The 27,596-nt window shown below is 40.2% G+C and overlaps 1 protein-coding gene across 34 annotated transcripts in view; it reads left to right on the top strand.

Annotated features, from left to right (window-relative positions):
• The window catches only part of IRAG1 (inositol 1,4,5-triphosphate receptor associated 1), a 144,921-nt gene that overhangs the window by 92,843 nt on the left and 24,482 nt on the right, over positions 1-27,596 (top strand). For all 34 annotated transcript variants that reach the window (XR_010600965.1, XM_065594827.1, XM_065594828.1 and 31 more), the window contains 7 exons: positions 2,152-2,230; positions 7,902-8,022; positions 12,310-12,340; positions 15,199-15,339; positions 18,198-18,329; positions 18,972-19,113; positions 21,748-21,797. Coding sequence is in view for 33 of the 34 variants with exons in the window: in XM_065594827.1 (XP_065450899.1) it covers positions 2,152-2,230; positions 7,902-8,022; positions 12,310-12,340; positions 15,199-15,339; positions 18,198-18,329; positions 18,972-19,113; positions 21,748-21,797 (696 nt within the window). In the remaining variant the exon portion in view is untranslated. The remainder of the gene's footprint in view (positions 1-2,151; positions 2,231-7,901; positions 8,023-12,309; positions 12,341-15,198; positions 15,340-18,197; positions 18,330-18,971; positions 19,114-21,747; positions 21,798-27,596) is intronic.

Here is a 27,596-nt window from a genome sequence, read left to right as displayed (position 1 = left end):
GTATCTCATTTGTCCTTATTGTAGACACCTCTTTTTTTAAAAGGTCACTTTTGTTTAGTTCTGTTGAACACATTTGAGTCTTTCTGTTAAAAAAATAGTAATTTTAAAGTGTTTTGGCCTTTGATCTAAACCTTGGTTTACAAGATATAGTGAAGATTAAAAAAAATAAAACTTGCACTTTCTCAGATAAACTCTCAAAGTGCCTGGTGCATTAGCGCAAAAGTCTCCCAGACAAAATACATACGGGGACAGTGCAAGAGCTGCCATGCCAGATTCTTTAATGGTGTAACTCTGACTACACTGGAACTACACAAAGGGTGAATTTGGCCTTTTAAGTCTAAAAATTAATCTGCTTGATAATTGTAGGTGTCTTAGCATCAAGGTACCCGCATGGCCCCACAGTATGCCAACATTTTTATGGCTGACTTAGAACAACGCTTCCTTAGCTCTCGTCCCCTAACGCTCCTACTCTACTTGCGCTACATTGATGACACCTTCATCATCTGGACCCATGGAAAAGAAGCCCTTGAGGAATTCCACCATGATTTCAATGATTTCCATCCCACCATCAACTTCAGCCTAGATCAATCCACACAAGCAGTCCATTTCCTGGACACTACTGTGCTAATAAGCGATGGTCACATAAATACCACCCTATACCGGAAACCTACTGACCGCTACACTTACCTACATGCCTCCAGCTTCCATCCAGGACACACCACACGATCCATTGTCTACAGCCAAGCTCTAAGATATAACCGCATTTGCTCCAATCCCTCAGACAGAGACAAGCACCTACAAGATCTCTATCAAGCATTCTTAAAACTATGCATCCGAAGAAGTGGGCTGTAGCCCATGAAAGCTTATGCTCTAATAAATTTGTTAGTCTCTAAGGTGCCACAAGTACTCCTGTTCTTTTTGCGGATACAGACTAACACGGCTGCTACTCTGAAACTATGCTTTTTAAAGTGATTGTTAGAAAGGCATGAAATTTAAAAGATAATCCAGCCACGAACATTAGCAAACGGATACATATGTATTGCAAAGAAGCATTCAATTGCAGTAAATCTTTCATTAGAGCTGAAAGACACCCTTCACTGATTCTTAATTACAATGACATAACCAAGGTATCTTCTTGCAAGCCTCCAGCCATTTATATGCGAGGTTAACACAGCGCTGATATAAAAGAGAACATCAGATTTTAAAGTAGGTTATTTAACTCCACAGTATTACTGAGAACTGACAGACCATTAGTCATCTTTTTCTTGTTTACATACTTAAAGATGTAGAATTGTGTACTGGAAAACCAATTTCTTTCAATAATCACTCAAATCATATGAATGCCATAGAGATTCCTAAAAATAAATACAGTAAAATCAAATTTATATGCAACAGAATCAGTACCTGAAATCAGGAAATTAACACTTAGATATGTGGCAAAATTCAAGTTAAGAGATTAATCTTTAGGTTTAACAAGGAACCTTTTTTAGCAAAGGACAGTGTTTATGACTTATAAATACACTTAAGAGAAGAATGTTATCTAAATTCATTTTTTGCAAAATTTAATCCCCTCTCTGCTTGGGAGCATAGTGGCACCATAGACTGCAATAACAGTGAGAAGCACTAGCCTGCAGTAATAACATAAAGGGGTTTTGTGAAGAATTCCTAGTGGACAAGTGGGCTAAGTGACAGTCACTTCAATGTCCTTTTCTGCATTTTTCTCTCTCTCATTCTTGGGATCAGTTTTACATTGAATTATTGTAGCAGTAACAACATCTAGAACTTTTTATTTTCTTCCGCTTGCGTAGAGAGAAATTGACCTTCAGTGAATGAGAGAAATAAATGCCTTTTGCAAATCCTTATAGCCATTGAGCAAGTACAGCGGTAACCATAAATCTACATTGAAGATTCATTAGTTTGGAGACTTTACTAAATAAAATTGGTTGAAGTGTTTTATACCTGAGTTATTGAGTCATACAATGTAATACAATTGAATATATGACTACAATTAATTCCTTCTGCATACTTCATAAATATGTACATACGTGTATTTCAGAAATACAATGTTGACCTTAGTTTTCACAGTGCTGTGATATTTAAATTGAGACCTCTAATTATTCTGTTTAGAAATATTTCCATTTTTCTCAACAGGAGCATATTCTGATGCGAAATCAAAACTTAGTTGGACTTAAACTGCCTGAACTCAGTGAAGCAGCTGAACAGGAAAGAGGTGCAATATCATCAAGCTGGAAGGAATACTTGTTTATTTCACGCAGTCTTTTTATCCAAATAATGTAAAAGGAAATGGTGTTTAGTTATGTTTTGAGAATGTACTGACAGTACAGTAACAGTAAATGGGGCATCATCATCTAACTGGTGTATTTCTAATGGGGTCTCTCAAGGATCATTTAGTGGCCCTATGCTATTTAATTTTTTTATCAATGACCTGGAGGAAAACACAAAATAATTGCTGACAAAGTTTACAAATGACACAAATGTAGTGTAAATAATTAAGAGGACAGGTCACTGATACAGACCAATCCAAAATGCTTTGTAAACTGGGCACAAGCAAACAATATGCATTTCAGTATGGCCAAATGTAAAGTCATACATCTAGGAACAAAGAATGCAGGCTATATTTACAGGATGTGGAACTCTTTTCTAGGAAGCAGTGACTCTGAAAAGGATTTTGAGGTCATGGTGTATAACTTGCTGAATGTGAGCTGCCAGTGAGATTCTGTGGCCATAATGCAATCCCTGGATATATAAACAGGGATGTATTGAGTAAAGGAAGGGAGATTATATTGCCTCTGTATTTGGCACTGGTGAAAAATTAGAAAGACTGAGAGGGGAGATGATAACAGTGTTCAAGTACATAAAAGGTTATTACAAGGAGGAGGGAGAAGAATTGTTCTTCTTAACCTCTGAGGATAGGACAAGAAGCAATGGGCTTAAATTGCAGCAAGGGAAGTTTAGGTTGGACATTAGGAAAAACTTCCTAACTGTCAGGGTGGTTAAGCACTGAAATAAATTGCCTAGGGAGGTTGTGGAATCTCCATCATTGGGGATTTTTAAGAGCAGGTTGGACAAACACCTGTCAGGGATGGCCTAGATCAGGGGTGGCCAATCTGTGGCTCCGGAGCCGCATGCGGCTCTTCAGAGGTTAATATGCGGCTCCTTGCATAGGCGCTGACTCCAGGGCTGGAGCTACAGATGCTAACTTTCCAATGTGGTGGGTGGTGCTCACTGCCCAACCCCCTGCTCTGCCCCAGGTCCTGTCCCCACTCCACCCCTTCCCCCAAGGCCCCTGACCCATCCCCCATGCCTGCCATGCCCTCACTCCTCCCCCTTCCCACCAGAGCCTCCTGCGCATGTGAAACAGCTGATTGTGGCAGCGAGAGGCGCTGACTGGTGGGGCTGCCAGCGGGTGGGAGGCGCTGGGGGCTGAAGGGCGGGAGCTGATGGGGGCTGCTGACTTATTACTATGGCTCTTTGGCAATGTACATTGGTAAATTCTGGCTCCCTCCCAGGCTCAGGTTGGCCATCCCAGCCTAGATAATACTTAGTCCTGCCACGAGTGCAAGGGACTGGACTAGATGACCTCTTGAGGTCCCTTCCAGTTCTAGGATTCTATTAAAGGATTCAGAGAAGAGCCATGAGAATGATTAAAGGATTGGCCAACATGCCTTAGAGTGGCAGAATCCAAGGAGCCCAATCTGTTCAGCTATCAAGAGAAGGTTAAGGGGTGACTTAGTCACCATCTATAAGTACCTACATGGGGAACAGAAATGGGCTTTTCAGTCTAGCAGACAAAGGTATAACAAGATCCAATGGCTGGAAGTTGAAACTACAGAAATTCAGACTAGAAATAAGGGGCAAATTTTTAACCATTGGAACAATTTACCAAGAGGGGTGGTGGATTCTCCATCACTGGCAATTTTAAATAAAAGATGTTTTTCTAAAAGATCTGCTCTAGTTTGAACAGGAATTAATTCAGGGAAGCTCTATGGCCTTTGTTATGCAGAAGGTCAAATTAGATGATCACAGTTGTCCCTTCTGATCTTATAATCGATGAATCTGTGCGAGAGTGAAGGTGAGAGAAGCTTAACTCATAATCATTTGGGGTGTGATCCAAAGACCATTGAAATAAATGGAAAGATTCCTATTAACATCATTAATTCATAAGTTTTCAGGCCAGAACTACCATTATGAACATTTAGCCCAACCTCCTGCAAAATGCAGACCACAGAATTTAATCCAGTAATTCTTTCTTCAAGCAAGTAATTTCTAGTTGAGCTAGCTCTTATCTTTTACAAAGACCTCAAATCTTGATTTAAATAATTCAAGCAATGGAGAATCCATCACGTTCCCGGTAAGTTGTTCTAAAGGTTAATAATTCTCATGTTTAAAAATATACATCTTATTTCTAGCCAGAATTTGTCTAGCTTAAGCTTCCAGACATTGGACCTTGTTATGCTTCTCTTTGCTAGATTACCAAATTTCTGTTCCCCATGTAGACATTTATAGACTGTGATCAAGTCACCCTTAAACTTTTCTTGGATAAACTAGATTGAGCTTCTTATCTCTCTCGCAGTAAAGCAGGTTTTCCAGACATTGATTGATTCTTGTAGCTATTTTCTGAATCCTTTCCAATTTTTCAACATCATTTTTGAAGTGTGGAGACAAGGCATGATATCCTGGCCCGAATGAAGTTAACAGAAAAACTCCCATTGACATGAGCTAGGATTTCACCTTGGAAGTGGATGGCAGTAGCATAGATGAACCAACATGCTTATACTAACCTCCTGTATCATGATTTTTTGTGTGATCAGATGTACTACCTTGTGTGGGGCTACCATTCAAATGAACAAATGAGCTTTCCTTTCCTCAAGAGATTTTCATGTTGCTCTGTGACATGTGTTCCAATGGGTAAAAGTAATATTAGTGACGGGACTGTAAAGGATGAGGCCAATGTTTTCAAACCTGTGTGCCTAAAATCAGTCATCTAAATCTGTGTTTAAAACCCTAACATAAAGGTGGCCTGGTTTTTCAGAGGTGCTGAGCATTCACAATTTACATTTACTTGAATGGGAGTTTTGGGTGCTCAGCACCTGTGAAAAAGAGGCCACCTTTTACATCGTGGCTTTAAATAAGGATTGACATTCCTAACTTCAGTCACCCAGTTAGGAAATATTTCTAAATATCCTAAATATTTCTGACTCTAGAGTTCAGTTTTAAATATCACCACAAGAGAAAAACAAACTGTGGCAAATATCTCTTCCAACAGGGAAGAAGGCTCAGGGGCTGGAAACTTCTGCAAGGATTCCCTGGCAAACATCCCTTCACCTACATTATCTTGTCAGAGGTGCTGTTAATATGCAAAATAGGTTGTGGGGCTTACCTCCAAACCTGGCAGCTATCCTGGGACCTGCAGGAGGTTAGGGCTGGGTGAGCAGAGACTCCACTTCTTCCCCCTCCCCACCAGACCCACTTGGGATCTCCAGCAACATGATTCCATTGGAGTTTCACTACCGTGGATTCCTCCAGGTGGCTACTGCTCTTAGGATCCCCAGAGTGGGATATGCTCTGTAGAGAAGATGATATAGCCTGGGTGTGCATTATCTTTTTCATTAAGTTCCACAGTGCTGGAGAGGGGAATGATGCATCCCATACCCCACCTGCCCTGTTTCTACTCCTTTCCCCATGCAGACCTTGGACTACATCAAGAGGCTTACACAAAGGGTAGAGACAGGTGAAGGAAGGCACAGTGCAGCGGAGGTGAAATGCATTTTGTTGCTTTGCAATCCTTACGTAAGCCACTGTCAAAACCTGAAGGTTCAGTTTCACAGGAAAACAGTAGAGAGATTGCTTTACTTTTAACCATTTCAACTGTAGCATCTCAGAAAATCACATCATAGTATCACAGCCTGAATAAAAGACACAACTTGCCCTCCCCACACACACACACTCCCCTTCCCCACAATTATTTTAAGGGGATCTTGGTTGCAGTGATATTGTTAGTGGATGTAGTCTCTTAGTCCTGTTAATATACCTTTAAATAGTCATTTTCAGCAAACCTAAGTTTGCAGGGCTGGAATTGCTACCTTTCAAAATTCACACATATAGATTTGGCAGACTTAGAACTTTTGAGAAGAAAACATTCTGAAATTCTACATATTATTTTAAATAAGACTGCAAGTCTAAGGTGTCACACAAAGTCTAAGGCATAGCATGGACTTTTAGAAGCCAACCACACATCGGAATCTCTAGCCAGGGCATTAAAAATCAACTCCTTCACCTCACTGGGAAGAGCAGCAAGGAGCAGAATCCTTAGTTTACTTATTAAAGAGCTTTTTACTTCCTTACATTGTTATGAAATTAACCTAATGTTTCCAACTGGCGTAATATTTTACTAAAATATACAGTAATAACCAAGATGCCAACAGTTTCCTTTGTTATGAATTACACAGTTTGGCTCCATCTTATCTTATCAGTGTCAAGTTGTCTGTCTTGGTCATCTTGGGGTAAACACTACTTTAAAACTATAGACTTTTAAATAAATTAGCAGACCCAGTAAATTGGAGACACTGTTATTAGGCAGGCTTGTTATTCTTAAGGGCATATACACAACAGTGCTGAGGTGGGTGCTGGACAGTTTTTAAGTATTAAAAAGGTACAGAAAACAGGAAATACAAATTTAGTTGTATAATTAGAAGAGAATCTGCCTCCACTAAGCTTCTCCTACTCCGACTACTATCATGCACATTTTTAAACGGTCAGAGTTTTTTCTTACTACCTCTTACATTTTTCCCAAATCTAAGAGTTTGTTAAACAGGTAGGATTTATCTAGATGAAGTGAACATGAGTATTCATAGGCTTTCCAGCTTTGTTTGTAAGTGTTCACGTTCTAGAAATGAGTTTTGTCCAGGGTGGTCACAAACAGTTGTCCAGGGCAGTGCAATTACATTGTCCTTTTCATATTGCTAACCACTAGATGGGAATGAGGTAGTAGGGGGCTTCTGGTATGGAAAAGGGTGAGACCCTGTGTTGTATGAGAAAAAGTGACTGAAATACACTGAGAGCCATACCTTGGTCCTAGTGAAGATGAGAGAAGTATAAGACTACAATTCAGTATCACTATTCTGTCACATTTGTAGCAAATGAACATGTAGTATAAATCAGTTAGATATCATATATCCATCACAACTTGGGGGGAACAGTGAAGCTGTGTAGTATAGTGTGCTTTCTACGCCAGCAATAATCTTGGCCAGATAGCACTTAAATCATCTGGTAAATGACAGTGCCTTGTTATAAAACATCTAGTGCAAAATTCCAAAATGATACGATCAACTAACAAAGCTCAAAGGCACTGAACTATATGTTCCAACAGTCTATTCTGGTTCAACTTCTGGGGTTCCTAGTAAAATGCTCATCTAGAAAAATAGAGTATTTGCTCTTTTCCAATATGTTCAGAGGCACTGTGCCCTGCCAGAATATCTCCTTCCCTCATTATCTCCTTCCTTCCACACAACAGATTGCCATTCTGAATAGTTATTCTTGCTGCCACTGTTCAGAGAGGGAAGTAAGGTATCTCTACCCTAGTATTAATTATTATTATAATAATGAACAGATGGGTTATAAATTGGTGATTGGGATAAATAAAGTACACGTTTCAGACTGTGGAGACAAAGGGTGGGGTTTTAAAAGCACTCAGCTTTTCACCTAACTCTACTCCCATTGAAGCCAATGGTAAAAGTTCCACTGACTTCAATAACAGCAGAGTTCCGCTGACATGGAATATTTTTTAAAAACCCTCCCCAAATGTCTATGGGAGGCTGATTTCTGTATTAACACATGACTTCTTACAGTGACTTAATTGTGTCTTATGAAATTGTCCTCAGGGCCTTCACCTATACCTTGCGCCACTGAAGACGAGGAGTCAAAGAATAGCTCTGATGTCATGCCTAATATTCCTGATGTACTGCTACGAAAACTCCGTGTGCATAAATCTCTGCCAGGAAGGTAAAAGCTAACTAGGGATATCGGTCCAGCATCCATTAAAAGTCTGCTATCAAAGAAATGGTTGATTCGACTGAACTAGCATTATGTAATTCTGCTCTCGTATAAAATCCATATGTAGAGAGATTTCTGAATCAGGATTTTTGGAAGCGGGATTGAAGCTATATCTTAACATTTACTCTGCAGAGTCTTATAAAAATATGTGCATTTCTCAAACACTTAAAATGACAAAAAAGAGAACCCATTTTAAAAATAATTCGAAATTCATAGTTCTGTAAATGTCTTATATTTGTAGCTTGCACGTCATGTTTATTCCTTACCAAATTGTTCATGTTCTGACAACTTCTAGTTTTCCAGGATGCTGCTGCAAACGTAGGTATTGGAAATATTTGTATTTCCTCCATCAAAAAAATGAAACAAAAACGATTGGGCCAGATCGCTCCTTGCCCTGGTAAAAACTGGGGAAGGAAAACTCTGCAAGGAAACCCCTCTGCCAGTTTCTCCGAGATCATTGCTTTGGCAGCATGGGGTTTACCACTCTGCAGATTTAGATGGAGGACCTGCCCGCAAATTCCACCGATCCCAGGGGATCTACAAGCAGCCTGAGACATTGACGCAGAGCTCCTGTCCCTCTGCCACAACTCTAGAGTCTCACTCTCCTTTCATCCTACCCCTTCTTATCAGTGCTGACCCAGGATCCCCTTTACAGGGCAAGAAGTTTCCCCACCACATAGGGAGCTCCATGGGAAAGATAACATAGCTTGTCTTACTTGTCTGAGGTATTCAAAATGCAGCACCACTGGAAGAGGATATTGTGTCTACCCCCATCTGCACTCAACATGGGACTAGATGACCCTGTCCCCAGTTTGTCCCGCTTCCAGCCTTCTTGCACAGATCCCAAGCCCACAGTGTACTCCCTGTGGGTTCTGGGACAAGAACAGGAGACATTACCATGAATGCTTTCCACATGGGAGGCTGGAGATCTGTGCAGACAACATTGGACACCTGGCCTTATGTTAAGAAAACCTATAAGTTGCATAGTTAGGCACTCAAAAATGCAAAAAGAGATACCTTAATTCTGCTCTCCTTATGTACCACAATAGTCAGTAATTGCATCATCATATAAAGTTTCTCAGATACTATAGTAGAATCCCATACATTTTTCTCCTACTTTTGGTACATACAGATAGCACGTACTCTGTATATTCCAGACCAAATTAATAAAAGTCATGTAAACACAAGATGTACAGTGAATTAAGAAGGAATATCTGTAGAGTTCTTGCCGCATTCATGGCCTATATGGCAAGATACATGTTGCATAGTGGGAGAAAGAATAGCAAAGTTAATATTATTATGGCCAAATTCTGTAGTATGTGGCCTAGTATTTAAAACCATATTTTAATTCATATATACAAGTGGGTAAAGTTAAGGTTATATGGACAGCCTTGACACTGGATTTCCTGATTTTTGGGCACTTCACCAAGCAACCTTAATGTTTAATGTTTAATGCAGTTTCCATAATCTAGAACAATCTGGCTAAAACCTATTGTCCTGTCCAAAGCAGTGTGGATGCTCAGTGAAGAAAGAGCTATTGTGAGGCTCTCATTCACCACCTGTCTTGCTCTATGGCACAAGAGTTCCACAGAAATGTATACTATAAACAATTGAAATCTTTAGATACTGGGCACATAATCAGTTGAATCTCAAAGTGCTTTATATGAACTTGATATAAATTGAGTCACAGAACATCCCTGTAAGGTAACTAAGTACTATCCCCATTTTATACTAAGGTAAGCTAAGGCACAGTGCGGTGCCAGGTGACTTGCCCAAGGTCACACTGAGTCAAAAACACAAAGGCAGTAGTCCTAACTGCCAGTTCCCTGTTTTAAGCATTACATACACTCTCCATCCTACAAATAGAATACCCTTCGGGCCAATTTCATCCTTTAATTCATAGATTTCAAGGCAAGAAAAGACCATTGTGATCATCTAGTCTGACCTCCTGTATAACAGAGGCAATAAGGCTTCCCCAAAGTATTTCCTAAAGTATATCTTTTAGAGAAATATTCAATATTGATTTTAAAATTGTCAGTGATGGAGAATCCACCACAATACTTGGTAACCAGTGGATACATGATTTAACTCATTTGGGGTCAACGGAGAATGAATTTGGTCTCGGAGTTTTTGCATACGTTTTTACAGCTTTGAGTAGTGAAAACCTAAAATGTGTGTAATGTAAAAACCAATATTTTACCAAAACTGTGCCTAGATACTTCTGTGCATTTTTGTAGTATATTTGTAATCATGCAAAATATTCCATTGTGATCAATGCAGCAAACGTGCCCTGTAACACAAACTTCATGTAAGAGAATATTTATTTAGCAAGATCTTAGTAAAGACAAAGGCAATTGAGTAGCCAAGGACAAAATAATTTAGAGTTGTACTGAGGTAAACACCTAACAATATTCAGAAAAATAGAATTTAACCACTAAATAAAGCCAATCCATTGAATGAATTAGTAAATGACTTTGCACCCATGCTGCATGTTTGCTGGAGTCTCCATGGCCAAATTAAGGAAGTGATATTTCCTGGTCATTGTAACAGTCCTGAAACACTGGCAGATGCTCACACTTTTTACTCCTTCTTTCCAAAATTAACTCCACATCAGCAAAGAAAATGATTTGTTTACAAAGTACAGTGCTAAAACAATAAATGAACTTTACTTGCATATACTACAGCAAATCAAAGAGCTTAATACTATTGAACTTGCCAAGAAGTAGACATCTGTCCAAAATAACAAACCCTTTCTAATACGAACACTTTGCCCTCCAGCAGGAAATGCCTTTTCCCATATGATAGATGTGCTGGCCTCCCCTTTTGGGAATAGCTATCAATTCCAGATATTAATGCTGCTCCACTTCACGAAGAAAATCTCTTGCTCATAAATGACAGACAGGCTAACTTCTCTTTGGGATTAACACTCCATACAAAATGTGAATAACATTCCAATATGCTGAGAAACGTATTGCCCATACAGTACCTACTACGCATGCCAACCATTTCTTCCATCGTTAGCATCCCAACCTGTAGGTGAAATAAGTACTGCCACTCCTTTCAGATATTTCCTTTGTTTAAAAACTCTGGGTAGAATTCAAAAGTATCAAAACTATTGCAAGGGATAAAGTATCAAAACAATTGCAGGGGATAAAAATTCTGTAACTCACTGGTAATGTGGACACGGCCACTAGTCATGCCCGCCTATAATCTAACAGGCTTACCTAAATCAGGTCCTCTCTAGCATTTTGTGGAATCAAATTTGGTATCACTTCCTGCTTCTCATGCTGATATTCATCATCCTTGTAGCAAACTCTGCTATGTTGTGCTGCAGTTGCCTCCTAGCCAGTTACAACAGACACTATCGCCACATCTTACTGCATGAAATGTTCATATTTGCACTATTTTTCTTCCTACGGGTTTCTGCTGTTTTCACAATGATTATGTGCCTCCACCTTCTCTTCATGGCTACCATGATGCACCAATCAGAGGGTTATAAGGGACTGCAAGGGTCATATAGTCTAACCCCCTGCCAAGATACAGGATTTGTTGTCTAAACCATCCAAGACAGATGGCTCTCCAGCCTCCTTTTGAAAACCTCCAATGAAGGAGCTTCCATAACCTCCATAATTGCCCTGTTCTATAGACTCCCCCTGAAGCTTCGATACAAACCACTATCGGAGACAGGATATTGGGTCAGATGGATCATAGTCTGACCCAGTATGGCAGCTGTTATGTTCTTATGTTACCAGGTGAGATCCCAAACCAGCACAGGTTCGTTTTCTGGTTCCAATCTGGATGCAGATGAAATCCAGTAAGAACAGTCATTCTTCCAAGACTCTGTGAGATACATGTATTCTACAATATCAGCCAATGATCACAGTACAACTTCAGTGCTTTGAAACTAATTCTGTCTGCTGATCTGTCTAAGCTTTATATTGTGTTCATCACCATGCTGCCTGAGCACTTAACAGGAGGAGGATGGGTGGGGATACTGATTCCAGACACAATACATTCAACCATCAGTTGTCCCAGAAGCATCTCCCTCAATTTTAACTTGCATGCTCATGGTGGTACAATGTAATGTTACTGTACCACCAGCACAGCTCAGTTACAATACATTTCTGTCAGTACATAAGTACTACTGTCCTGAAATTTAAAGCAGTTAACAATTTAATTTTACCAAAAATGAGTCATTTTTTTAAAAATGTAATAAATGCTATGTTTTTATTTCAGCTCTCCTCCACTTACTGAGAAAGAAGTTGAGGTAAGTGATTTAGTAAACTCAAGATTCATAGATTTTTTTTTTTCAAGGCCAGAAGCAACCACTGTGATCCTCTGGTCTGACCTCTGCATAACACAGACCATAACTTCTATGTTGAACAAGAATGTTCATTATAGAAAGATATTCAATCTCAATTTAAAACGTCAGGTGAAGGCGACTCCAAGCACATCCTTTAGTAAATTGCTCCAATGCAGGGGTTCTCAAACTGGGAGTCGGGACCCCTCAGGGGGTTGCAAGGTTATTACATGGTGGGGTCGCGAGCTGTCAGTCTCCACCCCAAACCCTGCTTTGCCTCCAGCATTTATAATAGTGTTAAATATATAAAAAGATGTTTTTAATTTATAAGGAGGGGGTCATGCTCAGAGGTTTGCTATGTGAAAGGGGTCACCAGTACAAAAGTTTGAGAATCACTGCTCCAATGGTTGCTCACCTTTGCTGGGCTGGGGGAGGGGAGTGGGGGAGGAATTTGTCATGAAAGTTCTTGGTTATGTATAATTCGGATTATGCTTTTAATTCTATATTTTATTTTTTATTTAAAAATTCAGTTACCGTGGTACTACTGTGTTTTCTCTGCTGCGTTGGTTTATATCTTTTGTAGTATGCTGCCAATTTTGTGAAGTGAAAGGATAGCTGGTCTGTTACAGAATAATTTAGCAATTGTCTGTGCTCAGTTAACTGCCATGAATGTGAATGGTTGTGAACATGAATACCCACTAGCACAAGGATAGTATTGACTGGGGGTATTGTGACACCTTCCTATCACATCTATGTGAAATATAAAGGCCTAGTTTTTCAAGAATGACCACTGCTTTTACAGTGCCTCAGTTTTAAAGTACCTAACTTTGGACATTGTAACTTAGAGAGGATGCAGATCATTTACAACTCTAATCAGCCGTTGTCCAGCTATGCGGGAAGGAGAACAGGAAACACTGGATGTGGTTTTATTAGGTCTCAACTTTATTACTATCGTCTGGGAGTAGGTGGCAGATTTAAAAAGTGTTCAGTGCAGGCAATTCCATGATCATTTCAACATATACCTATAGGCATGGGCGGTAGGTATAATAGGCCAGGGAAGGCGCCATGGTGGCCCTGCCCCTTCCCTGAGGCCCCCCAACCCCACCGCCTGCTGTTGCTGCTGCCGCCTGCCTACCTACCTGCACTTCACTTGCCCCATCCCCAGGTCCCCACTGCTCACTGCATCACTTCTCCTCAGGGGCAGGAGATTGAGGAGGGACGCTGTGAGCAAGCAGCGGGCACGGGGAGTCTGGTGGGGGAGTGAGGCAGCTCGGCTGGGCACTGGGGCTGCCGGCTCGGACCGGCACTCAGGCAGGGGGCGGGGGAGAGCAGCTTGGGCGGGGGGCGGACGGGAGTGGCTCAGTGCTCAGGTGGGAGTGGCTCGGCGCTCGGTGCGGGGAGGGGCGGCTCGACTCAGCCCGGCGTTGGGGCTGGCTAGGAGGCAGCTTGACCTGGTGCTGGGGCCGACCAGGGTTGCTGGGGTGGGCAAGCCGGGGCTCCTCTGGTTGCGGGGTGTGGGTGGGGGTGCTCAGGGCTCCTCCTGTTATGGGGGGGGGGTGGGTTTCGGGGCTCCAGCATGCAGGGGGCAGGGGCAGGGCCGGCAGGCTAGTAGTAGCCTCCCCAAAGTGGGGGTTCACCCGCTGCCCATGGGGGGGGCTTCCATCAGCCCTCCCCCTTTCCCATCCTGGTCCCCAGGCCACCTGCTCCTGGGACCTTATCATCCTCCCCCTCAAATGAGGGGTAAGATGGTCTATAAAGGAGGGGAATTGGCACCCTGCCATGCCAGTTACAGGAGCTCCGAATCTCTCCTTTCTGCTACTTCCTTTAAATCCTTTACCAGTCCATTTATCTGATCACTGTATCACTTCCCTATGGAGTACCTGTGCAGTGCAGGTAATAACATGATCATTTCAATATGTACCAGGGGCCTTCCATCATCCCTCCCGATGCTGGGACCCTATCATCCCTCCCTATTTACATACCTCCAAGCCTTGTCAACCCCAGGAGGCTTCACAGCTCCCTGCCACATCCTGTGTTGCAGCATGGCCAACCACACAATTTTTACTCCAGGGAAAAGTTCTAAGATCTGTCCCAAGTTCCTTTTAGCCTACCTTAGAGAGGGTGCTGATCACTTACAACTCCAGCCAGCTGGAAGCATGAGTTCTCAGCACAAAGTCAGCCCTAATGGGTCTAAAATTTAAACATCCAAAAAATTGAGGCTACTTTTAAGAATATGCCATAAAAGCTTTAGATTTGTGACAAGCAATAATGTATTTGTAAAGAAGGAAATGCTCTCAAAAGCAGGTTCAAGAAAATGTCAGTTGATAATCTTTTGCTGCCTGCTATAGCAGATGTTTATGTCCTAGATGAAACATTTCTAGTAAATCGTGAGCTCATCCCGGATTTCCTTTGCACAGACTGCCTGTTTAAAAAACTTGGGGACCCTTGGGGAAAGTCCAGTTAAATAACATAGACATTTGTGATTCTGATACATAATGCTGTTAGGTAGTTTAGTTCCTTCATTACACATGTCACACTATGCTGGTATTTCCAAAAACATTGAGGAAAAGAGACACTGCAGCACATTTACACATAATAACTAATCTCAAAGAGGAAGTTAAAAATAAAATAATATAATCTCCAAAAGATAATGTAATATTTAATTTTATTGTATGCGAGGGGCCTGATCCTGTGGTCCATACTTAGGCAAAACTGCCAGTGAAGTCAGGCAAATCATATCTTACCAATAATTTCTTTACCAGAATAGAAAGTTCTAGTATACAATCACTATTATTACAAAAGCCCTTTGTTTCCCCCCCCAACAGACTGTGTTTGTACAACTTTCCTTGGCCTTCAGAAATGATAGTTACACCCTGGAATCTAGAATTAACCAGGCGGAGAGGGAGAGAAATCTTACTGAGGAGAACACTGAGAAGGAACTGGACAACTTTAAAGCAGCCATTATGGTAAGAAAACAGGGATAAATTCTCTTCTCATTTAAACCAGTAAAACTGCACTGATGTCAATGCAGATACACCTGCTAATACCAGCTGTGAATTTGATTCACAGACTTCATTTTATACCACTTTTACTTCACTACTTTACCATGACAAGGCAACCAGTCAAAGCTTGTAAGTAGGTATCAGAGAGAGATACCTAGGCTTGATTACCCCCAGACTTAGGGCAAGACTGTGGCTTTTATAGACATAATGCCTCCTGGAGCTTCCCAGTCTGCAGAGGAATTGCAGCTGTTGTGGCAGCCTTTAAGCCAGCAGTGTAGAGAGCATTGCACTGTCTCTCCCCACCGCGCACACACTCTTTGGGGAGTAGAAGACCTGTAATTGTGATCAGCCCTAGTGTGAGAGAAGGGGGCAGGGCACAATGTAAACTCTGACATGGCTGGGAACACTGCAGGAATGAAGCATTTCTGGGACTGCAATGGACCGCTTAGCATGGAGAGCAGGGGTGGGATCTTATTCTCATTCGGTAATAAACCTAAATGGACAGTTTAGGTATGATATTGAAAGATGTTGAAGGTAGCTCACTCTTCAATATTTTGAAGTTCATGGCTTGACATAAAGCCTTACTGGAGGTGTTAAAAAGAGGCATGGGAAAGGGAATAGTGAGCTTCCACAGGACCCCTTCAGGGTCGATGAAACCCCCTTGGTAAAAATATATGTTGTACCTGGACTCTTTTCCACTTCTTACATAGCTTCCAAGGTGGCTGTTTTCTGCTTCTAATAAAAAATTTGTTATCTATCAGCAGTTACCTTTCTTGTGTCCAACTTTCCAGCTCTCCATGGATTTTGTAACTGAAATGCCAAATGATTTTGAAATGTGTCAAATGACATACACTGCAAAAATCCTTGTGCAACAAAAGCAGCAGAGACCAGGTACCACGGTGATAGCTACAGTATTAGGCAGACAGAATGATGGACTGATCTGGGGTTGATAAATAGTTAAAAAAGCATTAGGCAAGGTTCACCCATTATATTTGGCAAGCAGGGCACACAAAGTTATGAAACTGAAGGAGGATACAATTAAACAAGGATTGTGATTTTTACATTTTTTCATTGGGATTTCAAAGCTGCATTTGAGGATTATCTGTACCTAAAAATATGGGGGTTGTATTGCTGCTTTCTCCCCTGTTCTTGGCTGTTTAGAGAGCTTTAAGTAAGCAGAGATGATCTATTAAATCTCATGTCTTCATTTATAGTAATCCTTTGTGTACATACCCATTTTTATAGCTAATGCATAGGGCACTTTGAAATGCAGCCTATTAGTCATTTGTAGTAATACAAATATTTCAGTATAGAATCATTTACTAGAGAGAGATACAGTAAGGATCATGTTAACAGCCCGGGAGAAAAGTAGCTAACTTCCCCTCCTCATTCCAGTTCACATTGAACAATTTGGACTTAAATGGCTACTTTATATAACCTGTGATGATGTGTCTAATTTTTACTAAACAGGGTCTTATTCCAAATGTTTGATCCTCCGATCACCTTAAACAAAGGGGCAAATTAGTCCATGGGAGTTCCTGTATTACACATGGATCATATTAGGGCCTACGTCTGCACCTTTGGAACTCAATGGAAGATTGCCTGTTCATTTCTGTAGGAGCAGGCCCATTGAACAGTGTTGCTAACTCCCATGATTTTTTCAGGAGATTCATGATATTGATGTTTTACTTAAAGCCCCAACTCTCAAAGACAACTGATAACATGAGAATCTCAGCTTTCATTTTTTTAAAGGTTTTAGTCCGCATGGTTGCATAAAACAGCTTGAAAATGTAACCTGAGTGTACCCTAAAGTGTCAAAGACCAGATGATGCATAAAACCCCCACACACATTGGTTTAAAATCATGAGACTTAAAAAATAGATCTCATGATATTTAGGAACCCCCTAACTTCATGATTTTTGAATGTTTGGGGTCAGTAATAGTGTAAAAGTCATATTCATGATGACAGCTGTAGATTTTTCTTTCTGGTATAACTACATACACAAATAAAACTACAAATAAAATCTGAATCACAGATATCCATGTTTATTTCTGATTCAGGGGTCCCTTCTGAAGTTACTGCAGCCCTTTGACATTGAAACATGCTACAGAACATAGAAATGAATCCAACACCACAAAAATCTGGCTCTAGGTCTGAACTACCCCAAAGTGTGGGGGATTTGGGCCATTCTTTTTTTTTAAAAGTGTCAAAGAACTAAATATTACAGAGAACAGCAGTCACTAATTAGGAAAAGAGTTGTTCACTAAGGTCCTGATTCAGCAAAGCATATAAACACATGCTTAACTTAACTATGTGAGTAATCCCCTTGAAATCGTGTACTTATGTGCTTTCCTGAATTGGGGCCTAAATTACCAAAGTGATTTGAGTTAGTATATACAGATATTTCTGATTCATTTCTCACCTATCCATAGGATTGTTATCTGATTTTTGCAGGCAATACTAGAGAAAGTCATGCTGCTTGCTATTGCTCTTTTTTCCTTTCTGCGTTCTTGGAAAGTTAAGGGTTGATAGCTTATCAAAATGTGAATGTATCGTGGAAATTAGAAAAGCTGAAGAGACTTGTTGACATCTACTACACTGGCAAGTTCAAGAATTCTTTGGGTTTTGGAAACAGACTATAAAGGGTACATTTCTAAAGTTGTACATAGGCCTTTAGCAATAAGACTTCCATTTACTTCAGTGGGAACAGCACTTCAAATGTGCACCCTCTGAATATTTGCCTCTAAAACTCTTAGCCCATGCTTTGATGTTTTGGTGTTTAGCCCATGCTTTGATGTTTTGGTGCATTCTTTCACTTCAGTCTTCAGCTGCCTTATGGCATCACTATGAACACAGAGAAACTTGCCAGAAGCTGTTGGAGGATATTGCTGTACTACATCGTTTGGCTGCTAGACTCTCCAGTCGTGCTGAAATGGTTGGAGCTGTTCGCCAGGTATGACTATTTAAAAAATCTCCAGCGTGTTCCTTGATTTCTATACTTTAGCTATCACATTTTAGATCTTAGTGAAAAAAGTAAACGTTTCACATAGTTACACACATATGCACGTATGTAAATATATTATGTATCACATCATGTGATGCATTTACACACACACACATTTTTTCTGTAGTTTATATTAATCCTTTGGATTTTATCTGTCGTGACTGGTTTAAAGCAATTAACGTAACATCAGATAACATGCTATTGCCCTCAATATGGCATGTGTAGGTAATAGAATGCACACAGAGGGAAACTACCCTTGAAGCCACTCAACATTTGTATGATATATATAATTTTAAATTATAGTTATTTCACATACAAACCAAGTAATTATAGTAACATTTTGTGTATGAGAGTTTGTGTATAAATATATGATCTGATCATCATAAATATCAATATCGTCAGTATATGTCCATGTATGTGCTGGGATTCAGATGTAGGAGATAATTCTATTTAGCCTGAGGAGTTCCCAGTCTTGAAAGTCCTTTTTGAACAACTATTCCATACTCAGCTCTGGCAGAACTTGGCAGACATAGAGATGAATGATTTGTTTAAATAGTAAAAGGAGTTACCCCTGTATTTCTCTCACTTTAGGAGAAACGTATGTCAAAGGCCACAGAAGTAATGATGCAGTATGTGGAGAATTTGAAGAGAACATATGAAAAGGATCATGCTGAGCTAATGGAGTATAAGAAACTGGCCAATCAGAATTCTAGCAGAAGTTACAGTGCATCTGGTAATAATAGTGCTTAAAGGCTTGCCTTTAATCACATGGGTTTATAGTGCTATTTGTCTTGTAAAATCAGGTATTGTGAAACTTCTCAGGTACAGAAGCAGATTTTACAAGGTATCTCCCAACACAGATTTGTGTATAGTATCTGCAAGAGGTTTCAGGCCTGGTTGGATTACCCTATTTTAAGAGTATCTTTTTGAATTTCCCTTGTATATGACACAAAGCTACTTTATCTAGTCCTGCAGTTGTTAGGTGCACACCATCTCCCATGAAAGTCCATGGAAATTTGAGAGACCAGGTGGGTGAGATAATAGCTTTTATTGCACCAACTTCTGTTGGTGAGAGAGAGACAAACTTTGAGCCACACTGAGGCTCTCTTCGGGGCTGGAAAAGGTACTTCCAGCGTCACAGCAAAATGCAAGGTGGACCAGATGGTTTAGCATAAGTATTAGCACATATTGTAAGGGACCATTCAAGGTAGACTGGCCAGTTAAGCCTTCTGCAGTCATAGGACAAAAGAGGGGGTTAGTGGCTTATGGATTGTTGTAATAAGCTATAAATCCAATGTCTCTGTTCAGTCCATGATTTTTAGTGTCTAGCAGAGTTATGAATTTAAGCTCCCAGGCTCATCTTTTGAAAGTGTTGTGCAGGTTTCCTTTGAGGATGAGGACTGATATTTCAGACATACTGATCGCTTTGTGAAGTGTTCTCTCATAGGTGTTAGGGTGATTTTGGCTTTTATCATTTTCCTGTGTGAGTTCATTCAAGAGTGCAAGGATTGTCTTGTTTCACCCATGTAGTTGTTACTGGGGCATTTAGTGCGCTGGAGAAGTACACCACATGTTGTGATAAACATGTGTAGGACCATGGATTTTGAAAGTTGTTGGGGGTAGGTGGGTGTTAATCTTTGTAGCAGTGGAAATATGTCTGCATGTTTTGCATCTGTTGTTCTGGCAGGGTCTGGTGCCACTTCGAGTTGGTGGTCCTGGTCTGTGAAGAGCTTGCTTCTGATGATGAGCTTGGAAATGGGGGCTGTTTGAAGGCCAGAAGTGGGGTGGGGATTCAGGAAAGATTTTTTTTCAAGATGGGGTCCCCAACGAGTATGGGATGTATTTGTTTGATGATACACAGTTTGGGGTCGAAGGGGTTTTTGGAGGGGGTTTTATTTCTCTATTGAAGCAGATTCTCTCAGGGTACTTGGGTGGCCCATTCCATGATGCTATCTACTTCTCTGGTGGAGTGTCATTGTTTGGTGAAGGCAGTTTTAGGTGTGTTAAAGGTGTATATCCCTCCTGAACTTTGTCCTCAGAATATATTTCATGGCATCTGAGTATCTGCCTGTGGATTACAGATTTCTTAGTGTGTTTGGGGTGGTTACTGTATCTATGAAGGAAGATGTGGTGATCTTGTACATGGTTGTCTGTAGGGTTCCATTGTTGAAGCTGATTATAGTGTTCAGGAAATTGATGCTAGTGTGGGAGTGTTCCACACCAGCAACCACCGGTCCATTAAACTATCTCCGGAACACTCCCACACTAGCATCAACTTCCTGGACACCACAATCAGCTTCAACAGTGGTGCAATATGTATAGTATGTGAAGCTGAACTAGTTTAAGAAATAAATAGGCACTGACTACATTGAAATAAATTTAAATACTTGAAGAACAACTGATGATGCATGGGAAACTTTTAAAAACATTCTGTTTGGAAACAATTCTGTTTCTACTGTCTATATTAAACATTTTATCTGAGCATTCTTTACCACTAAAAATATTTGCATGAAAACAGGATCTTTGTTTCTTGAGAGTGCTTATGTAAATGGTTTTCATTATAAAGAGCACGAGAAAAGAAATACAGGAAGTCTATGACAGAAGCAATATTATTTCTAAATGGAACATTTTTCATAGTTTCCAAAAGACATCAGTCACTTTTTAAAAACAAAACACTGGATATTTAACATCTTTATAAAATCTTGTATGTATAGAGTTGTTTTATGATTGTCTCTAGGATCACAAATTTGGCTGTTTGTTAAATACTCATTTGCACATGCTCTTGCATGTGTTTGGAGTTCACTTTCAGCAGACATCAGCTCTGCAAAGCTGCTATGTCTCCTTAAAATAGATTATGAAGGCTTTTGTGCAATGCCTATACAATACATTTTATATTTTATCAGCTAGATTTACTAAGTACAGTTATTCTAGATGATTGTTAATTATCCAAGTATGATAAGCCCAAATTTTTATATTTAATTGCATTACTTGCATGTATGCTTATTTTTGCCTGTTTTCTATAGGACTATTTCAGAAGTAAGATGTGGTGAAAAGGCATTTATTCCAGTGGGCAAAATTTTAAAAGAAGAAGTTGGTACTTCTTTGCTGTCTTTTCTTTGCTGCTTTTGCTTATGTAGCCTACTGGAAGTTTAAGTATTAAAACTTTCTTCTGAAAAATCAGCATGTAGGAATAGCCAGTAGGCCAGATTCTGATCTCAGTGGCAACTGAAGTCAGTTGAAATAAGTGGAGTCCTTACAAATTTCCATTGGGGTAACTGAGATCAGATCTAGTTCATATATCAATTTTATTTATAGGGATTTATCCATATAGTCTAACTCTGTTCTTTATCTACTGTCTTCCATGCAGATGATGGAGTGCCTCGTTCATCTAGATCCATGTCTCTTACTGTTGGAAAGGTATTCTTACAATATTAACAGAAATTAAACTGTTAAGTAAAGATTTTACATAACAAAAGTTCAATCACTGTCTAAATATATGGAATTTTATTGCCTACTCCAGTCCTGATAAATCTGCAGTGCAGTTTGTGTGATGCACAATTCAAACATTTGGGATTTTGTAAAACTGAGAATAACTGTATACAGTAAAAAATAGTAATACTTGGAATTAATTGAACATTTATAAAGGGGCCTCATTCATTTGTTTCAGAATAATAGTGTTTTAGAGCACAATCCTGCTTTACAGTCCATGGCCAGATCAGCAGCTGTGACTTTCACAAGTTGAGCATCAGGCCAAGAATGGCTATATGAATAGGGGTTGCAGGATCAGTCTCTGAGTCAGGTTCTGAAATTGTCATTCTTAGCAACCACATCATTTCCACAACACCATAGAGATAATCCAGTAGTTTTTAAGGTGTGGCTCACTGATTCAGTCAGCACAGGAAAATCTTTTTTTATTGTTTTGTTAAAGCATTCATAACAGAGAGATTATCCATGCTTGATATTGTAGCCTGACTTATTAATAGCTTTAACAAAGCTAGTTTTAAATATGTGCAGAATCCTAGGCTTTGGAGATCCAGCTATAAGGCAGCTCCCTAAATTCACTAATTAATACAGCTGAGAACCTATTCAGCTAATAGGAAATTTGATGTGTATATGTTGTTCAACTTCTGCACGCTTTATTTCATATTTATATTCCATCATTTGTAATAGGTCCAAATTGTTCCCAGCCCCAGGCAGATACTCAGTGGGAAGAGATAGGGAACAAAAAGCCTCCTTTATTGTCCCTCTCTGTCCAGGTGCCACCCATACTCCCATTCCTTGCACTCTCTGCACACAAGGACCAAGAGACTTTAGTATCTCCAGCAGTGCTAGACTCTCCAGAAATGGTAGGGTCGTCCTGCTTCTTCTCCCCTTCCATACCACCAAGTAAAGCTCAGCTGGCATTTGGGGCACATAGTGCACTGTACTTGGATAAAGATTGTCACGGTGTACATTCAGGCATGCATTCACCCAGCATGTCTTGGAGGCATATTGGTTGAGTAGGAAGGTTCAAATTCCGTCCCACCCCCATGCTTTTTCTCTTGGGGGGGGGAAAAAAGCAGCAGCAGCCTGGGAAATTCCATACCAAAAATTGTGTTAAGAGAATGTTAAGTTTGCACAGTTAAATACTCAGAAGTCAGGAACTACCAAGCTACGGTTGCACATACCATTTTAACTCCTCTTCATGTCTATATGCATGTTGATAGTCTTTCTTTGTTTACATTGTATTTATTTATTTATTTTCAACCAAAAAAGGAGGGGAGGGGCAACTGAAGAAAAGACAAAAGACCAAACAATATAAAGGAATGGGAAAAGAGGGAAAGGAGACTGACATCTTGGTTTCCATCCACTATGGATTAATAAAAGGTTTCTAAGAAGGTAGATTAAAACTTTTAAGATTTGTCTGAAGTCCTTCTTCTCTGAAACATTACCTGCTCTTTAGCTGCCAGGTCAGCCAAGTCGCTGAGCCAAGCTTCTATCCCTCTTGTAGCGCTTGTAGGCAGCGCTTGTAGGCAAATGACTAATATTGCTTATGAGATGGAAGGGAGACAGTCTGCCCTTCCATCTCATAAGCAATATGAGTCATTTGCCTACAAGCGCTGCTCTAGAGAACTAAGCTTTCCGTGAGCTGGGGAGTTTTCAAGATGATGAGCTATATCTCAAAACACAGTTCTGGGAAGTAATTTTTAAGGAGGTATCTATTATTATACTAACCTTGCTACTTACTCTAGCCGAAACAACTGTATCCTGGAACAGTCCCAAAACATGTGAGCCAGTGTGGTTCCAGGAGACCCACATCTCCAACAGCAGTCTGCTTTGGCAAGATCCATGCACTGTAATCTGTGCGGGGACCAGCGTGAACAAAATAAAATTTGTGGCTACATTAGCCTTAATCATAGATCAATTGTAGAGTTTTTAATGTTTCGCAAGGCATTTCTCCATTGTCTAGGGCTCAAAAATATACAGAAATCTTTGTTTCAGGCCTGGCACAGGCACTCTGAATTAGGAAGGGTCTTTTGGGCCAGGAAGTCAGGCTGCACCTGATTGGGTGTACCTACAGATGGAGCTCTCGCCACATCAACTATAATTCTGGCATCTGTGCTACTCCCAGTGCATTGGGACCAAATATGTCCTTCAAGAAATGCTTAAGCTGTGGGTAATACCATGCCACTGGACCAGGCAAATAGTATTGTAGTTGGAGTATTTGGAAAAGAAGAAACTTGATCCTCAACTGAGAGACCCAAATTATCCCCTTACCCATCCACTCTCTCCACATTAATGGTTTCTGATTGATTTTCAACAATGGGCTGCCCAAAGTACAGCATCAATGTGTGAGAAGGGATGGAATTTAATATTTTTAGCCAAACTGGCCCATGTTTATTTGGTTGTTAATATTTATGGGGACATTTTATGATTAAAACAGTAATGGGCTGAACCCAGCCTTCCTGCCAGTGGGAGAAGTTGAAGGCTGATAGTCTTTAATTACATGATCACATACTGTTTCTCAAATTTATAATATTGTATACATTTTCCCACTACCTTATATATATCATCTTCTAATTTATACTTAAACTTTTATAATGTTATTGTGTTAGACTACAACTTTATGCTTTAATACCTTAGACCCCGGTTCAGGAAAGCGCTTAAGCACGTGCTTAACTTTTTGAAGTTAGCACTTAAGTCCCATTTACTTCACAGTTAAGCAGGTGCTCAAGTGTTTTTCTGAATAGATACATTTCTGAATCAGGACCTTAGTCAGCAGCCATTTATCAGACCTTTTCTTTTCAACCAATATGAAGTGCCAGTTCGCTTAGGCACATATCAAGGAATGAGGCACTTAACTACTAAATTAATTTATCTGCCAACTTATCTGACCTATATTTACCAGCAAAAAATCACTATTACTCTGTTACATTTAATCTGTAATATATTGTATATATTGTAATATATTGTGTAAATTTACTGTGTACTTTTCTTATAAAGGATGGTCCTGGTCTTTGTCTGGTATATACGGAGTGATACACAGCATTACAGAATGCTAGATGTGTGTCTAATTTTGTAGAAAAAAGTATATAATACTATATTGTGTTATTTAAGAAGCACTATGTGATCATGCACTTAAAAACTATATCATGATGAATACACCCAAAGGGGACAGAGTTAAGGTTGCACATGCACAAGATCAAACCAGTATCTTAGATGCCTATATACAAATGCGAGAAGTATGGGGAATAAGCAGGAAGAACTGGAAGTGCTAATAAATAAATACAACTATGACATTGTTGGCATCACTGAAACTTGGTGGGATAATACACATGATTGGAATGTTGGTGTGGATGGGTACAGCTTGCTCAGGAAGGATAGACAGGGGAAAAAGGGAGGAGGTGTTGCCTTATATATTAAAAATGTACACACTTGGACTGAGGTAGAGATGGACATAGGAGACGGAAGTGTTGAGAGTCTCTGGGTTAGGCTAAAAGGGGCAAAAAACAAGGGAGATGTCATGCTAGGAGTCTACTACAGGCCACCTAACCAGGTGGAAGAGGTGGATGAGGCTTTTTTCAAGCAAATAACAAAATCATCCAAAGCCCAAGATTTGGTGGTGATGGGGGACTTCAACTATCCAGATATATGTTGGGAAAATAACACAGCGGGGCACAGACTATCCAACAAATTCTTGGACTGCATTGGAGACAACTTTTTATTTCAGAAGGTTGAAAAAGCTACTAGGGGGGAAGCTGTTCTAGACTTGATTTTAACAAATAGGGAGGAACTCGTTGAGAATGTGAAAGTAGAAGGCAGCCTGGGTGAAAGTGATCATGAAATCATAGAGTTTGCAATTCTAAGGAAGGGTAGAAGGGAGAACAGCAAAATAGAGACAATGGATTTCAGTAAGGCAGATTTTGGGAAGCTCAGAGAGCTGATAGGTAAGGTCCCATGGGAATCAAGACTGAGGGGAAAAACAACTGAGGAGAGTTGGCAGTTTTTCAAAGGGACACTATTAAGGGCCCAAAAGCAAGCTATTCCACTGGTTAGGAAAGATAGAAAATGTGGCAAAAGACCACCTTGGCTTAACCACGAGATCTTGCACGATCTAAAAAATAAAAAGGAGTCATATAAAAAATGGAAACTAGGACAGATTACAAAGGATGAATATAGGCAAACAACACAGGAATGCAGGGGCAAGATTAGAAAGGCAAAAGCACAAAATGAGCTCAAACTAGCTACGGGAATAAAAGGAAACAAGAAGACTTTTTATCAATACATTAGAAGCAAGAGGAAGACCAAAGACAGGGTAGGCCCACTGCTTAGTGAAGAGGGAGAAACAGTAACAGGAAACTTGGAAATGGCAGAGATGCTTAATGACTTCTTTATTTCGGTCTTCACTGAGAAGTCTGATGGAATGCCTAACATAGTGAATGCTAATGGGAAGGGGGTAGGTTTAGCGGATAAAATAAAAAAAGAACAAGTTAAAAATCACTTAGAAAAGTTAGATGCCTGCAAGTCACCCGGGCCTGATGAAATGCATCCTACAATACTCAAGGAGCTAATAGAGGAGGTATCTTAGCCTCTAGCTATTATCTTTGGAAAGTCATGGGAGACGGGAGAGATTCCAGAAGACTGGAAAAGGGCAAATATAGTGCCCATCTATAAAAAGGGAAATAAAAACAACCCAGGAAACTACAGACCAGTTAGTTTAACTTCTGTGCCAGGGAAGATAATGGAGCAAGTAATTAAGGAAATCATCTGCAAACACTTGGAAGGTGGTAAGGTGATAGGGAACAGCCAGCATGGATTTGTGAAGAACAAATCATGTCAAACCAATCTGATAGCTTTCTTTGATAGGATAACAAGCCTTGTGGATAAGGGTGAAGCGGTGGATGTGGTATGCCTAGTAAGGCATTTGATACGGTCTCGCATGATATTCTTATCGATAAACTAGGCAAATACAACTTAGATGGGGCTACTGTAAGGTGGGTGCATAACTGGCTGGATAACCGTACTCAGAGAGTTGTTATTAATGGTTCCCAATCCTGCTGGAAAGGCGTAACGAGTGGGGTACCGCAGGGGTCTGTTTTGGGACCGGCTCTGTTCAATATCTTCATCAACGACTTAGATATTGGCATAGAAAGTACGCTTATTAAGTTTGGGGATGATACCAAACTGGGAGGGATTGCAACTACTTTGGAGGACAGGGTCATAATTCAAAATGATCTGGACAAATTGGAGAAATGGTCTGAGTTAAACAGGATGAAGTTTAACAAAGACAAATGCAAAGTGCTCCACTTAGGAAGGAAAAATCAATTTCACACATACAGAATGGGAAAAGACTGTCTAGGAAGGAGTACGGCAGAAAGGGATCTAGGGGTTATAGTGGACCACAAGCTAAATATGAGTCAACAGTGTGATGCTGTTGCAAAAAAAGCAAACATGATTCTGGGATGTATTAACAGGTGTGTTGTGAGCAAGACACGAGAAGTCATTCTTCCGCTCTACTCTGCTCTGGTTAGGCCTCAGCTGGAGTATTGTGTCCAGTTCTGGGCGCCGCATTTTAAAAAAGATGTGGAGAAATTGGAAAGGGTCCAAAGAAGAGCAACAAGAATGATTAAAGGTCTTGAGAACATGACCTATGAAGGAAGGCTGAAAGAATTGGGTTTGTTTAGTTTGGAAAAGAGAAGACTGAGAGGGGACATGATAGCAGTTTTCAGGTATCTA

Source organism: Chrysemys picta, chromosome 4 (genome assembly GCF_011386835.1).
Source record: "Chrysemys picta bellii isolate R12L10 chromosome 4, ASM1138683v2, whole genome shotgun sequence".
In the NCBI taxonomy this organism is placed as follows: domain Eukaryota; kingdom Metazoa; phylum Chordata; order Testudines; family Emydidae; genus Chrysemys; species Chrysemys picta.
The sequence above is the reverse complement of the archived record's forward strand: the minus strand, read 5'-3'. Positions and strand labels throughout refer to the sequence as shown.